At 36.7% G+C, this 14976-nt stretch overlaps 1 protein-coding gene and 1 pseudogene across 2 annotated transcripts in view; one reads left to right on the forward strand and one right to left on the reverse strand.

Moving 5' to 3' along the window:
- RNF217 (ring finger protein 217) overlaps positions 1-14976 on the forward strand; it is a gene marked incomplete at both ends in the record, with an annotated part of 125766 nt that overhangs the window by 72533 nt on the left and 38257 nt on the right. Inside the window, one exon of the mRNA XM_080700117.1 lies at positions 9988-10221. Within this exon, the coding sequence (XP_080556243.1) occupies positions 9988-10221 (234 nt within the window). The remainder of the gene's footprint in view (positions 1-9987; positions 10222-14976) is intronic.
- Positions 2136-2622, reverse strand: LOC308266368 (large ribosomal subunit protein eL32-like; annotated as a pseudogene). Its single transcript has one exon. The product of its transcript is annotated as a large ribosomal subunit protein eL32-like (transcript).

Here is a 14976-nt window from a genome sequence, read left to right on the forward strand (position 1 = left end):
TTCTTTTATTTTGAAGCAGGGTCTCACTAAGTTGCAGAGCTCCTCACTAAGTTGCGGAGGCTGGCCACGAACCTGTGGTCCTCCTGTCTCAGCTTCCTGAGATTACAGCCATGTGCCACCATGCCCAACTTCCATAGTATGTTTATCACAGAGAAAAATTGCATTGCATTTATGATTCTTGTTAATAATGAAGGAAGAAACACTTATTGCTCTTTTAAATCCCCAATTCTGAACTTTTGGTTGACCTATTACATTAAACTTTATTTTGTAACTTGTCATAAATTGCTCCTTTTGTGCCTCATTGTTGCCCTATTTCTGTGAGTTTACAAATCTGTATAACCATCCAACTGAGAGCAAGCTAGGACTGTTCATTAAAAACACAAGCTGCCTTCTTTTAATCTAGCAATTCTGATCAAGGCAGTTCATCATAGTGAACTACTTCTGTACGTGTGAATAATGTTATGCAATGCAACATTATTTGATCTCCCCAAATACTCGGTATAATCTAGATGTCCAACAGGATAGGAAGACTGATTACAGTAAAATGGAATTACTACTGCACCAGGCAGTTACTAAAAACAAAAGACAAGACAAGCCTTGAGGTACACTTCTGTCATCCCAGGACTCTGGAGGCTGACAAAAGAGGATCAGAAATTCAAGTCTTGCCTCAGGAATTAGTGAGACTCAGCAAACCAAGCAAGACCTTTACTTTTTGAAAAAATAAAACTTTAAAAGAGGCAATAAATAATTAAGAAAGCTCATTGTATGTTATGAATTTATCTCCAAAATATGTTGACAGACAAAGAAAGCAAGAATATTGTTTGTAAACTTTTACATTTTAAAAATGTAAAGGACAGAATATAACTATTTACATTTCTCATATATTCTTTAAAAATTTCTGAAAGGAAACCCCAACCATTTGAGTGAGGTAGTGAGTGGAGAAAAGAGGACTATTGTAAAACGACTTGCTCATTGTGTATCTACTTCATACTTTTGGGGTTTTGAACTGTGAGAATTTATGACTTTATAAAAAATACCAAATTTAAAAAACTTAAGCCGGGCATGGTGGCGCACGCTTGTAATCCCAGCAATCGGGAGGCTGAGACTGGAGGATCACGGTTCGTGGACAGCCTCAGCTACTTGTGAGGCCCTCCGCAACTTAGTGAGACCCAGTTTCAAATTAAAGAATAAAAACTAGGGCAGGGGGTGTAGCTCGGAGGTCGAATGCCCCTGGGTTCCACCCCAAGACCCACAAAAATAAATAAATAAATAAATAAATAAATAAATAAATAAATACTTAAATGTACTTAAGTGGATAAGTGATTACAGCTTCAAAATTTGGAGAGTGAGGAGGGAAAAGTGTAACATACAGGGGTGACTATGTAGGGAAGTACTTTTGGACTAGTTGTATACAACATTAACACCATATTGATTCTGTAACTGTTATTTTGATTATTTAAACATTGTTTTGGTGAATATTTAGATGCTAGGAGAACTCAGTTCTTTCAAAATCGCATGTCACTGTGGATGTAATGTGTTTACTCTGATAACGCATGCAGTTAAACACACTTTCATGTGTTTACTGGTCATGTGGACATCAAGTGTCCGTTAGTTGTCTTAATTTTTTCTGTTGGGTTGGTTGTCTACTTTCTACTTATGATTTTGAAGTTCTTCATATGTTCTGGATATAAAAAATTTTTCATTTCTTTTTTTGTGTGTGTGGTGCTGAGTATTGAACCCAGGGCTATTCTACCTCCGAGCTACACCTCCAGACCAATTTTTTATTCTTTATTTGGAAATAGGATCTCACTGAGTTGCAAAGGACCTTACTAAGAAGCTGAGGCTGGCCACTGAACCTGGATCCTCCTGTCTCAGCCTCCCAAATACTGGAATTATAAGCATGCACCAACAGGCCCGGCAAAGATTTTTCATTTATATTACACATACCTTCTCATATTTTTCTTCTTTCACTTTGTTGACAGTACTGATTGATGAATTGAGTTTTAAATTGTATTTAGTCTAATTTACCAATTTTTATGGTACTTTAGTATCATCTATAAGAAATCTTTTACTTAAAATTTTGAAGATAATTATCTTCATATATTTTTTTATTTTTGCTGTTTTTCTGACTTTATTTAAGCACACATGCAAAATTTAAGCACACTTGCACAAGCATGTATGTGAGGCATCTGTTCATTTTCTCCACTGCGCAGCCTGGCGTTGGGGTTGGTGACTCTGATGGCCAGCGGGGCCACTCTTTCCACGATAGCTTTGCGGTTCTTGTGAGCAGTCTTGGCACAGTAGGATTTGTTGCACATCAGGAGCACTTCCAGCTCCTTGATGTTTGTGGACCAGGAACTTCTGGAAGCCACTGGGCAGCATGTGCTTGGTTTTCTTGTTGCTCCCATAACCAATATTGGGCATCAAGATCTGGCCCTTGAATTTTCTCCACACCCTGTTGTCAGTACCTTGGAAACTCAAGGTATTGACATATCTGTGTGACTGGTGCCAGATGAACTTCTTGGTCCTTTTTTTTTTTTGTTTGTTTTAATCTTAGGCTTCACTAGAGGTCTAAATTATGCTGAGTGTGAGATGGCTGCCACCTCCATATGTAGCGCCAAGAAAGAGAAGTCACAACATCTTTTTTGATCTTTCTTAAAGGTCTCATTTTTTTCACCTCTTATATTTACAGCTACCTGGTTTGAGGTTGAAATCAATACTAATATTTTAATGGATATTTTAAAAACTCAGAGCAATTTATTGAAAAAATGCTCTATAATGTATCTGGTGTCCATGTGTGGTGACTTGGTTCTATTTTATTTTCTGTTCCAGTGAGTTTTTTTTTAAATCTGTGTGCCAAGGTCACAGTATTATAATTACTATAACTTAATAATTAGTCTTATCTTGTGGAACAAGCTATACTACTCTGTTAACCTAGATCAAAAGTATTGCCTTAGTCCATTCAGGCTCCTATAACAAAATATCATAAACTGGGATCTCAAATGCCCCCACTAACCCATGTGTTGAGGCTTGGTCCCCACCTCTGGTACTGCTGAGAGTATTAGAATCCTTCCACTAGTGGAAGGAAGTTAGGGACATTCTTGTGAAGTGGATATTGGCACCCAGATCCTTCTTCATCTTTTTCCTTTGCTTTTCAGACACTGTGAGGTGAGCAGCCTTTTTCTTCCATGTGCTCCCTCCATGATGACACAGGCAGACATGGGCCTAAAGCAACAGAGCTAACAGGCCATGAACTGAAATCTCTGAAACTATGATCCAAAATAAAGCTTTTCTTTTATTAATTCAATTATCTTAAGTATTTTAGTACAGTAATGGAAATCTAAATGATACAGCAGCAATTTAAATAAAGTTTTGGAGGAAATTCATGGTACCAACAGATAAGGTGTTTGGTGAGGGCCTATTCCTCATACATAGCATCTTTTCAATGTGTCCTCACATGGTGGAAGGGGTAAAGCAATACTCTTGGTCCTCTTTTATAAGTGTACTAATCCAGCTTCATGACCTCATCATATCCTAAAGGCCCTACATTTGAATTCCATTACATTGGTCTTTGGTTTAAATACATGATCTTTAGGAAACATAAACATTCAGACACTAACAAGTATCCTGGCTCTCCATGTGTCTTATAGAATTGACTTATAATTTTGAACCCAATTTCCCTTCAAACAGGAAAAAAAAAAAAAAGGAAAGGAACAACTGAATATTTTAATGAGATTGCCTTAACATTTTAGTTATTTGTAAGTTGAATTTACCTCTTCTTGTATTGATTTTTTTGAATTCAGAAATACAAAATGCAAAATGTATTTTCATTCAGTTTCTGCTCTAATTTTCTCAAAAAATTCAAATATTTCTTCATGGAGGTATTATGCAACTTTTGTTATACTTTTCATATTTGATATTATTGCAACTGATATTGTTTCTTAAGCATTAATTTTAATTTGTCATTACTAGTACATAAAAAGTAAATTTACCTGATATTGCTGATTACTAAACAAACTTTTAAAATATACTTTTAATTTTTTTATGATACTGGGATTCCTGGAAATCCTTCTACCTCCAGGTTACACGCTCAGACCTATTTTTATACTTTTTTATTTGGAAACAGGGTCTCTTAAGCCAGCAAAGCTGGCTTCGAAACTATGCAATTCTCCTGTCTCTGCCTCCCAAGTGCGGGGATTACAAGCGTGCACCACCATGCCCGGCTAAAATATACTTTTAATATTAATAGTTTATTTGTAGACTATTTTAAATACATAATCTTTAGATAATGAGGGATTTTATTCTTTCATATTCAGTTTTTAAATTTTCATTTCCTTGTTTTTTGGTCTTCTTAATTTGGCTAAAAGCTCTTGTCATTGTTGAATAAGAGTGGCAGTAGGCCATAATGGCCCCATGGACAATTTCATGAAAAAAGTGCCCATAATTTTACAACTATGATTTTTAATTTTAGGTTCTTATATGTATTCTTATTCAGATTAAAAAATGTTCATGTATCCTTAGTTTTCTAAGATTTTGTCATGAATGAATTTTGAACTTATCACATACTTGTCTGTCTGTTGAGATCATCATAAGATTTTTTTCCTTTATCTATGTGTGAGTTACATCAATTGGTTTGTGATTAAACTAACCTTGCATTCTTGGACTATAGTTAGTTTGATCATTGTAAATTATATTTTCTATGTGTTCTTAGCTTTAGGTTTCTCACATTTTGTTTATGGTTTTTACATCTATGTTTATGAGAGATTGGTCATTCTTGCAATGCCCTATACAGACTTGGTATCAGAATTATACCAACTTCATAAAACAATTAGTGCAATGATTTTCTCTTCTTGTTTTCCTTCCTCTTTTAAGAGTGGGTTTTTTTTAATATTTATGTTATTTCATCCTCTAATGCTTAGTAGAATTTACCTGCAAAGCAACTAAGACTGAAGTTTTCTATGTGGTAACAGGACTTGTTCTTTGGTTGTTTCTTAATAAGTTTTTGTGTTTGGTATCTGGCACTTTTATTTGATGGGCTAAGTGTGATTTTCTTTGTATTTATCTTGCTTGGAATTGAGTAAACTTCTGGCTCAGTGTTCATTTTTTAAGAAACTCAAAGGTACCTGTCACAAGGCACTGTAGTAACTGCTTAATAAACAAAAAATATGTGTATATCTGTAGAGTACCCACATTCCTATACTAACTGATAATAAAGTTACAGGAAAATCAGTGAAACTGAAAACAAAATTTCCCCTACTGTGTTCTACAAAACAATTAATGCACACAAGAGTTTGGAGCTGTGTTTTCTCTATGGTGGATGCTATATTTGTTCTATGAGTATTTTTATTGTTTTTGTTACAGTATTTTTTTCTCCTCTGCCATATAAACATGTACCATTTTTCAAGGTAGAGGAAATCTAAAATCCCTTGGTATCAAGGGAGCCAAAGGCCAAGACACCCTTTATTGTAAATTCTCATGGCTAATTTTTGCAAATTCTTATGGATGATATTAAAACTAAGATAGGTCATAAGCTGCATTTGGCAAAGTGAGTTTTGAGAACTAAGGTTTATACTTTTCTTTGTCCCTTTTTCTTGGAGGATTTAATTAATTAATTTGCCACTTCAGAGCTCCTCCTCACCTGAGTCACTAAATTACTTTTTAGCCTTCCCAAGTGGCAAATTAGCCATCTGTCTCAGGTGCTAAGTGGATAATAATGTCTCTTTCTGACACCTTGGAGATTATTCTAGAGTTAAGTAAATTTTTTCTTACAAGAATGGACATGTTTTTGTTCAGAAGAATCAGAGAGCATATTTTTTCGTGTTATAAACAGTGGTGTTAACACTGCACACCACAAAAATGCAAAAGAACTTTGTCTTAAGAATATTAGTACATATTCTGTAAGAACTTAGATAACATGCTTAAATGTTGACTTGATATTAATTATATTTGTTCCTGTTGCTATAAAAATTGTCTCTAAATCATCTCCAGTAAATATATCCATGCAGACAATTTCTTATTAGAAGTTACTCAGTAAATAACACCACCCATCATCAAGCTATTCAACTCACACCTCAAGTCATCCTTGAATTCTCCCCTTACTTCATCACCCCCCCCCCCCCGGGCCTGGGAATGGAATCCAGGGGCATTTGACCTCCAACCTACACTTCCTGCCTTATTTTTATTCTATATTTTTAAACAGGGTCTCACTAAGATGCGGAGGGCCTCACTAAGTAGTTGAGGCAGTCTGCGAACCGCGATCCTTCTGTCTCTGCCTCCCTAATGCTGGGACAAGCATGTGCCACCACGCCCGGCTCTTACTTCATCTTTATGTCTAGTTCTCCACCAAATTCCATTGGTTCCATTTAAAGAAGAGATAGAAATGCCCTGCAGGTATATGAAAAACAAATGTCTAACATCACTAATCATCATTGGAAGGCAAATTAAAACCACAGGAGTAATCATCTCACATGTTAAAATGACTGTTATAAAAGATGAAGGGGAAATAATAGAAAGAATGTAAAGAACAGAGAAATTCAATGCACTGGTTGTGAGAATAAAAATTATTATAGTCATTATGAAGAACAGCATAACTACCATATGATCCAGTGATCCCATAAACAAACCATATATATATACATACAGAGGAAATAAAAATCAATAAGTAGAAGAGATATTTGCACTCCTATGTTCATTGTAGCATGCTCACAGTATCCAAGCTGTGGGGTCAACCTAAGTGTCAATCAATAGGTGAATGGATAATGTTATATATGTACAATAGAATATTGTTTAGCCTTTAAAACATAGAAAATCTTTTCCTTGTGGCAGCATGGATGAGCCTCCAGGACATTGAGTGTCCTCAGGCCAGGCACAGAAAGACAAATATTGTAATTTAAAAACAAATACTGAAATCTAAAAAGAGCTGAAATCATAAAAGCAGAAAGTAAAATGGTAATTACCAGGGGCTGGTTGGGAGTATAGTGGGGAGGAGGGAATTATGTTCGTCAATGAACGTGGTGGCGTACACTTTTAATCCCAGCATTTGGGAGGCCGAGACAGTAGGATCACAGTTTGTGGATCAGCTATTTAGTGAGGCCTTTTGCAACTCAGTGAGACACTGCTTCAAAATAAAGAATAAAAAATAGGGCTGGGGGTGTAGCTCGGAGGTAGAATGTACCTGGGTTCTATTCCCAGTACTGCAGAGAAAAAAAAAAAAAAAGTGAATTTTTCGAACAAATATTTTCAAGAGATTTACTGCACAACATTGTGACTGTGGTTAATAACAATGTGTTATTAGCTTGAAAATTTCTATGAAAATAGATTTTAATGTTCTCAGTACGAAAAAGTTAGGTAAGTGTAAGTTGATTTAACTATTCTATAATATATACATTTTTTAAAACATCATGCTGTATACTATAAACACATAAAATTTTTATTTGTCAATTTAAAAATATCTCATGGTTTCAACTTCCAAAACCCACCTCATATCTGACTACCTCTCACTGTTAAATGCAGTCATCTATTGTCTACTACTAGGATAAATAGTGTGAACAGTGGTTGCACTCCACTCTTCTCCCAGCCACTAATCCTCCACTCTTCACTATGTTCCTCTCATCCTCCAAGAAGTGCCTGAATGATTTTTCCTAATGTAAATTAGAGCATGTCACTCCCCTAAAACCTGTCAATGATTTATGTCACACTGGGAATACAATCTAGTCTTTTTATCACAGCTAGCAAGGCCTGTGTCATCTATCTCCCGCTTGACACTCCAGGCCATCTCACACTGTTCCCTCTCACTTAGTGTATGCTTTCGTCACTCTGTTCTGTGCTCTGAACATAGATACAGGGGCACACCTGGCACCTTCTGTCCTGGGGCCATGGTCCTAGTTCCCTTTGCTTGTAGTCTCTTCAACTTCTCTGTATGACATGCATGTGCTTCCCCAAAAGTACTTTCCCTGATGTGTAACTTTCTTCATAACACTGGTTGCAATATTCCTTGTTTACTTACTTTTTTATCGTTCATTTCTTCCATGATGATTCTCTCCTCTCCTCTCTTCAGAAGTCCATCACAGTGCCTACCCCATAGCAACCACATCTCACTGATACTTATTTTGTGATCAATTGTAGAATGCAGTATTATGTATCACTAAAAGAGTAAGTAAGAGTACTGCAATTGAAATGGTGCCTAATGCTTATGACTATATTGATTGTGAAACAGTCTTGTCCCTTGAAATTTTAAAATGTTTTAGCCAGTTGTGGGGCACACACTTGTAATCACACTACTTATGAGGCAGGGACAGGAGGATTGCAGGCTTTCAGACATATCTGAGAAACACTGAGATAAAAAGCAGGGTGCTTGGTTGGATTTTGGATGGTAGCCCAATGTGAACACCCACCACTAAAAGAATAACAGGGTAGCCTGTTTTCTTGAGCTGAGGCTGGATTCAAGCACTGACCTGTGTGTGAGTTGAAACTCAGGCTCTCAACCACTAAAGTGTACTGATCTCTGATAAACACGAGACTCTTCACGTGGCCTCAGCGTTTTGTGAAATGAGAAGAAACTATCTTTCACATGCTGAAAACTGAATAGCTTTCTATTTTCATAGGGAAAATGTCCAGGCTCCTAAGATTGTTTTCTCTTGTTCTCTGTACAAGTTTATCTGTACAGCCTCATATTCCCATACTCACGCTTCAAGGCCCTCTGTGACTGCTCTTAATTCCCCCTGGAAGGTTGTGATCTCTTAAGATTAGATGTACAGACATTCACAGTGTAAGTCGACACAGTGGGTTGGGGGAGAATATGGGCAGCCCATTCTATTGTGTTGTTTTCTTACCTCCAGGCCTTTGCCTGTGTTGTTTCTTATGTCTTCACTCTTGTTTGGCTAAGTTCTACTGATCTTAAGATCTCCCACAAGCCTCACCTCTTCCAACAAGCCTCTGAACCCTCCCAGGTCTGAGGTTATCATTCTTTACCATACTCTCGCTGTAAACCCTGACCTCACCTGGTCATGCTACTCACTCTTCACTTTGTATTCTAATTACCTTGTAGCTCACAGACACCTGCCAAGCTTCAGCACCTAACCCAGTATGTGGCTTAGAACTGCCCTTCCTGATGGTCAACAGAATGTTCAAATGAAATATTTCATCATTTTTAAATGTTTAAGTTACATATTTCATCAAGCCGGATTTCTTCTTATGTTACATAGGAATTTTTATCTATATGAAAATCTCTTGAGGATTCTTTGAGGTATAACTTGAAATAATTTATCATAAAACAGAATTAGAAGATATAAGTGATTTATAAAATCTCTTTTGTCTTTTTTAACTTTTTTTTTTTTTAAGAAAAGTGTTTCTGGTACTTGAGATTGAACCCAGGGGCATTTACTTGTGAGTGGTACTCCCAACCCTTTTATAAGATTTTGAAACAGGGTTTTTCTAAGTAGCTGAGGCTGTCCTTGAACCTAAAATCCTTCTGTCTCAGCCCCCCAAGTATTGGATTATAGGTATGTGTCACAATCATGGCTGTTTTGTACTTTTAAAATAGTAAAATATGCTCAAAGTTTAGTGCTGAAATAAAGTAGAAAGGTTGGAAAGTCCAAAGCACCTTTTAATTGGCATATCCTGTGTATGCTGTTGCACCCTGCAGTTCCTTTAGTTAGCACATCCTCTGAATGCTGTCTCACCCTGCAGTATCCAGAAGGAAGGGACAATAATTTATTCCTTTGGTGAACCTCTGATGTGGGTTCATTTAAGTTTATAAATGCAATTAATGTACAGAGAGGACTTAACATCCAGTAAATCATTTTGGAAACATACAGTGATATTTTGGGGTTGCATAATACAAGTATCAAAGTAATTACTATTAATTATGTTATCTTGAAAAACAATCACAATCCTTTACTTCAGGCAATACTATATGCAAAAAGAAAAAGAAAAAAAGAAAAGAAAAGAATATGATCTATTTTTTCTTCCATCTGCTTTTTCACACAGGTACAACTTGGCCAAGTAGAAATCAAATGTCCTATCACAGAGTGTTTTGAATTCCTGGAAGAAACAACTGTTGTCTATAACCTAACGCATGAAGACTCTATCAAGTATAAGTACTTTTTGGAACTTGGCCGAATTGATTCCAGCACCAAGCCGTGTCCTCAGTGCAAGCACTTTACAACTTTTAAGAAAAAAGGACATATTCCCACCCCTTCCAGATCAGAAAGCAAATATAAAGTAAGCATGTTCACCAGAGTTGTGGGTTAGATGTCACATGATGGGAGCAGCAAAATTAGGCCGACTTGTGGTGGGCATTAAGTGGGCTTCCTTCCCTTACCAGAGCCTAAGGTGAGCTTATATTGCCTGTGATTCTGAAAATTCCTGGTCTGGGGAGACTGATGCTAAGAGGGCACTTGTGAGAATTTAATTATTTTTTTCACTTTAATCATGTTGAAAATTCATCTAGTAATCTAATTGAAAGGCTAATCTTTTCAAGTAATAATTATTACTGTTACCAAATAAGAAATAAATACTAAGGCTTTTTTTGTTTTGTTTTTCCGCTAAGTATGAGTTTTACTTCCTCAATGATCCCAATGTAAGTCTTCTCTGACCCTGTCTATAATAAGTGAATATAATATAAAATGTTATTCATTCATCATTCAACAAATACAGAATGTCAGTATATGTTTGGTATTGTGTTAAGTTTAGGGGTTACAGAGTCAAATGTGATAGTCCTTGCTTCAAAAAAAAATGTAATAAGGATATGTTAGTCAGCTTTCTGTTACTATAACAAATACTTGAGATAATCAACTTATAAAATACAAGGTTTGTTCAGCAGTTTTGGAGGTTTTGGCCCATGATTGATTGGCCTTGTTATTTCGAGTCTATAGCAGGAGCCTTCTGGTAGAGCAAAAACATTGTGGGCTGGAGTTCCACATTCCCCTCTGAAGACCCATTAGGTCTCAACTATATACCTCCAATAATCTGAAGACCTCCTACTAGGTCTCAACTCCTAAAAGCCTCACCACTTCCCTCTAGTACCACCCCGGGGAGCAGGTCTTTAATTAACACATGAACCACTGGGGGGGCAAACTATAGCAGAAAGTAAGAGCAACATGTGTTCTAAAATGACAGGTCAGTATGATTAGAAAAAAATTAAACAACCCTCCCCCCCACAGTGCTCTAAACATATAGGGTACTTTGGGACCACTTGCAGAAGGGCTGGGTGCCAGGTATCAGGAATGTCTTTACTGGGGAGGTGGGGTTCTCTAGGCAAACAGTAGAGAGTATTTCACAGCAAGGAATGAGTAGGTGGACAGGCCCAGAGGCTGAGGCAGGTGCACAGGAAACAACAAGTACTTTGCAGAGTATGTGGGGAAGAGAAGTAGTAGGGGTGAGGCAGCCAGCAGGTAGATAAGAACAGGTCGTGTACAGTCCTGTAAGCCATGCTCAGAAGTCTGATTGTAATTCTGTAGGCATTACAGAAAGATCATTCTGGCATCCTCTGTCACAGAAGGGCAAGGCCAAGGGAACCCAGGCAACCACTGTGGGAGGAATCATTGACTCAGGGCCCTGACTACCCTAGAATTACCTGAAGAGCTTTTAAGACAAGAGCCCCAGGCCCACCCCAGAACAATTGTCTTGCAAGGTTTTGAGCCTCACCAGGTGACTAATAGGCTGCAGAATAGAGAACACTTACAATAAATGAAGCAGAAAACTGATGAGGCTGTGGCAGTAGTTTTCATCCTTGTTATTACAGCAAATGGCAGGATGAAGTGGTTTCAAAGGCTGTTTGAAGTCATCTCCATTTAAGGTAAGTTTTTGCCCATGTTCTGAGTCTTGGAAGCAGTGGCCTCAGTTACCTTTCTTGTGGCTTTGAAGGGGCCTTGATTTAACAAGTAGTTTTCCTTACTCTTGCAATGATGCGCTAGAGTGTTTCTCAGTCATAGACTCTTAATGACTAATTGGTCTTTGAAACTGCTTGACTCTCAGTATTTTTATTTATAGATTTTTTTAACTTATTGGCACATTGTAATCATACATCTTGATGAGAGGTACAGGATGGTAGAGGCACACATGCACACATCGCTCATTGAGCTCTTCCTGTGCACACTAGTCTCTTTAAAGTTTAACTGTCAGGAAAAACTTTTTGTTAATCTATAACAAACTGTCGTTTTTGAGGTTTTAAATTGAATGACTAAAGTAATACTTTATCATAATGTTGGCTGCTGACTTAATATATCAATAGAATGTGCTTATTTGATTATGTATGTTTCTAGGTTATTTTAAGTTACTTATATTTCAGTTGTTTATCATTGGTGCTACCAGGAAATTACTAGTTTTAAAGGGATTCATTATTCTGTAACATAGGATATTTTACTTTCTAAATTTTATGTAGACATAGGTATATGTATAAAGCGAGGCTATATTATTTTAGAATTTGTATTGAAAACATGTATACATAATTGGATCATAATTGATTTAAAATGTGTTATTTTATTAAATAGGTAAAAGAAGGTATCATTTAGGGTCTACATATAGAAACATGAAAATATTTTACGTTTTGTTTCATCAAAAATCACATTGTGGTAGCCGGGCATGGTGGTGCACACTCATAATCCCAGCATTTGGGAGGATGAGACAGGAGGATCGTGGTTTACGGACAGCCTCAGCTACTTAGTGAGGCCCTCCGTAACTCAGTGAGAACCTGTTTCCAAATAAAGAATGAAAAATAGGGCTGGAGTATAGCTCAGAAGTAGAATACCCCTGGGTTCTATCCCCAATACCCAAAAAAAAAATCCTGCTGTGGTGTGTATAATTTATTATGATGCACATCTATTAAGACTGAAATATGGAAAGTTTGACAAATATAAGATTCTATATAACTTTGAGTGAACAAAAAACGTATTCTGCTAACATGCCCCAATCATCAGGCTTCCTCTGATATCTGTCCTTTAGGTTTTAGGTAAGAGAAGCAAGGAGCAAAGGGACCAAGATCTTAAATCTAGCAAACTCAGTTGTTTATTTCTGATAAGCACAGGAGACAAAATTTTGCTTTGGGGATAGGAGAAATTCAATATAACATGAATGTCATTGGTAACAGTTAAAACCCTCAGGTATTAACAAGTGGTGAAAATATCAATATATGTTAGTCAACTTTCCATCATTGTGACAAAATACCTGAGATTATCAACTTACAAGGAGGAAAGATTTATTTGGTCTCATGGCTTCTGAGGTCTCAGTCCTTGGTCACTGGCTTCTCTGTTTGGGGGCCTGTGGTGAGACCAAAGCATCCTGGTGGGAAGTGTGAGATAGAGCAAAGCCACTCGCCTCGTAGAGGCCAGAGAGAAGAGGAGCCCAGTATCCCTTGAGGCGTACATCTCCAGTGACCTCAGTTATTCCACGAGGACCTTCCTCCAAAAGGCTCACCACCTCCCATAACACCACGGGCTGTTTAGCATAGGGGCCCTTGGGGGACACTCTAGATCCAGAGTATGGCATAGCATAAAAGGAACTATAATGCACCAATGAAATCTTTTTTAAAAAATGAAATAGGTCTGAGGTGTAGTTCAGAGATAGAATACCCCAGTATCATAAAAAATTATAAAAGTCACCTATTTAAAAATCTTACCACCATTGTTGGACTTGTAGTATTGATACCAAAGTAGCTACCAGGTCTGGGGCTACTTATTGTAGTAAATGAATTCAATTAATGTTTCTCTGATTCCTTTTATCATCCTATACTCTTGCCTTGAAAATTAAAATATTATGTAAATAAACAAGGGGGAAAAAAAAGAAACTAGTAACTAAATTTCAACAAAAAGAAAGGCCCTAATGAATGTGAGGATGATTATTTTTGTAACTTTTGGTTACTCTCCTGGAAAAAGCATCACAAAAGAGGTGCATAAACTCTCTGTTCCTATTATACGTGGTTCTAGGGATGATTGAAACACTTCTTGAAGCAATGATTTTTACTTTTTTAGTGTAATGCTCATATTGCACGTCTTATCATTACATTCCAAGGTCTACACTAACATTACTTGGTTTACATGCTCATAACTGTCTGGATATTACCAGTCAGGAAGGTCCTGATGTGGATATTCCAGCAAACTCCTGTCATGTTCATGATTATAGCATAACACTCTGACACTAAGGCAAATAGCAAAGCTATTCATTTCATTTTGCTATGTTTTTAAGAATTCAGCCCCCCTCCAAAAAAAAAAAACCACTTCCAAATTGGTCTAGCTTATCCTAACTTTAAAAGGAATAATGAATTAAAATACACAAACTGTATCATAAGGCAATAGAAACAGGTGCAAATGTTGCCACTAATGTCTAGCATTTCAGAGTCATTTAACATCTGTTTATAATGTTTAAACAACAAGACTTTAAAATCTTGGCTTGGTTTTGTATCTGCTTATCTTTTCCATTGGTGTTTGTTTTAATAGTACTGGGAGTTTTGTCTTGGGCAATGCTGGGGATCTAATCCAGGATTTTGTATGTACTAGGCAAGAGCTATATCACTGACCTATATCCCCAGCCCAGATAATACTGTTATTTAGCCACTAAGTTACAGTATCTTGATCTTAAGACATTACTCTTTGAACAATTATTATGGTTTTTGCTGGAAATCCAGAAGCACGTAATATTAAAAAATATTTTGAAGTTTGAAATCTAAAATATCATGTTTGGGGGTTTCATCTGTATAGCTTTTTGTAAAGATCACTTGTAAAACTTTTTTTGTACTTAACAGATGGGGAAAATGATAAAATAATAAGTCATAACCAGAACTCCTATGTGTTCATTTATCTTTCTAAGCTCTTACTCAGCAACTCCTTCTGGCAAAATTTTGAATAGAGTGGCTCATTATTTTCTGAACATTATCAAACTCATACTATGGCACATTGAACAAACATAGCTTACCTTGAGATAGATAGCCTTGAGGGTCTTACCTTGGGATAGCCTTGTCTCTGGTCAAATCCACTTTTACTT

The sequence above is a fragment of the Muscardinus avellanarius genome, assembly GCF_963383645.1.
Source record: "Muscardinus avellanarius genome assembly, chromosome: 8".
Classification (NCBI taxonomy): domain Eukaryota; kingdom Metazoa; phylum Chordata; class Mammalia; order Rodentia; family Gliridae; genus Muscardinus; species Muscardinus avellanarius.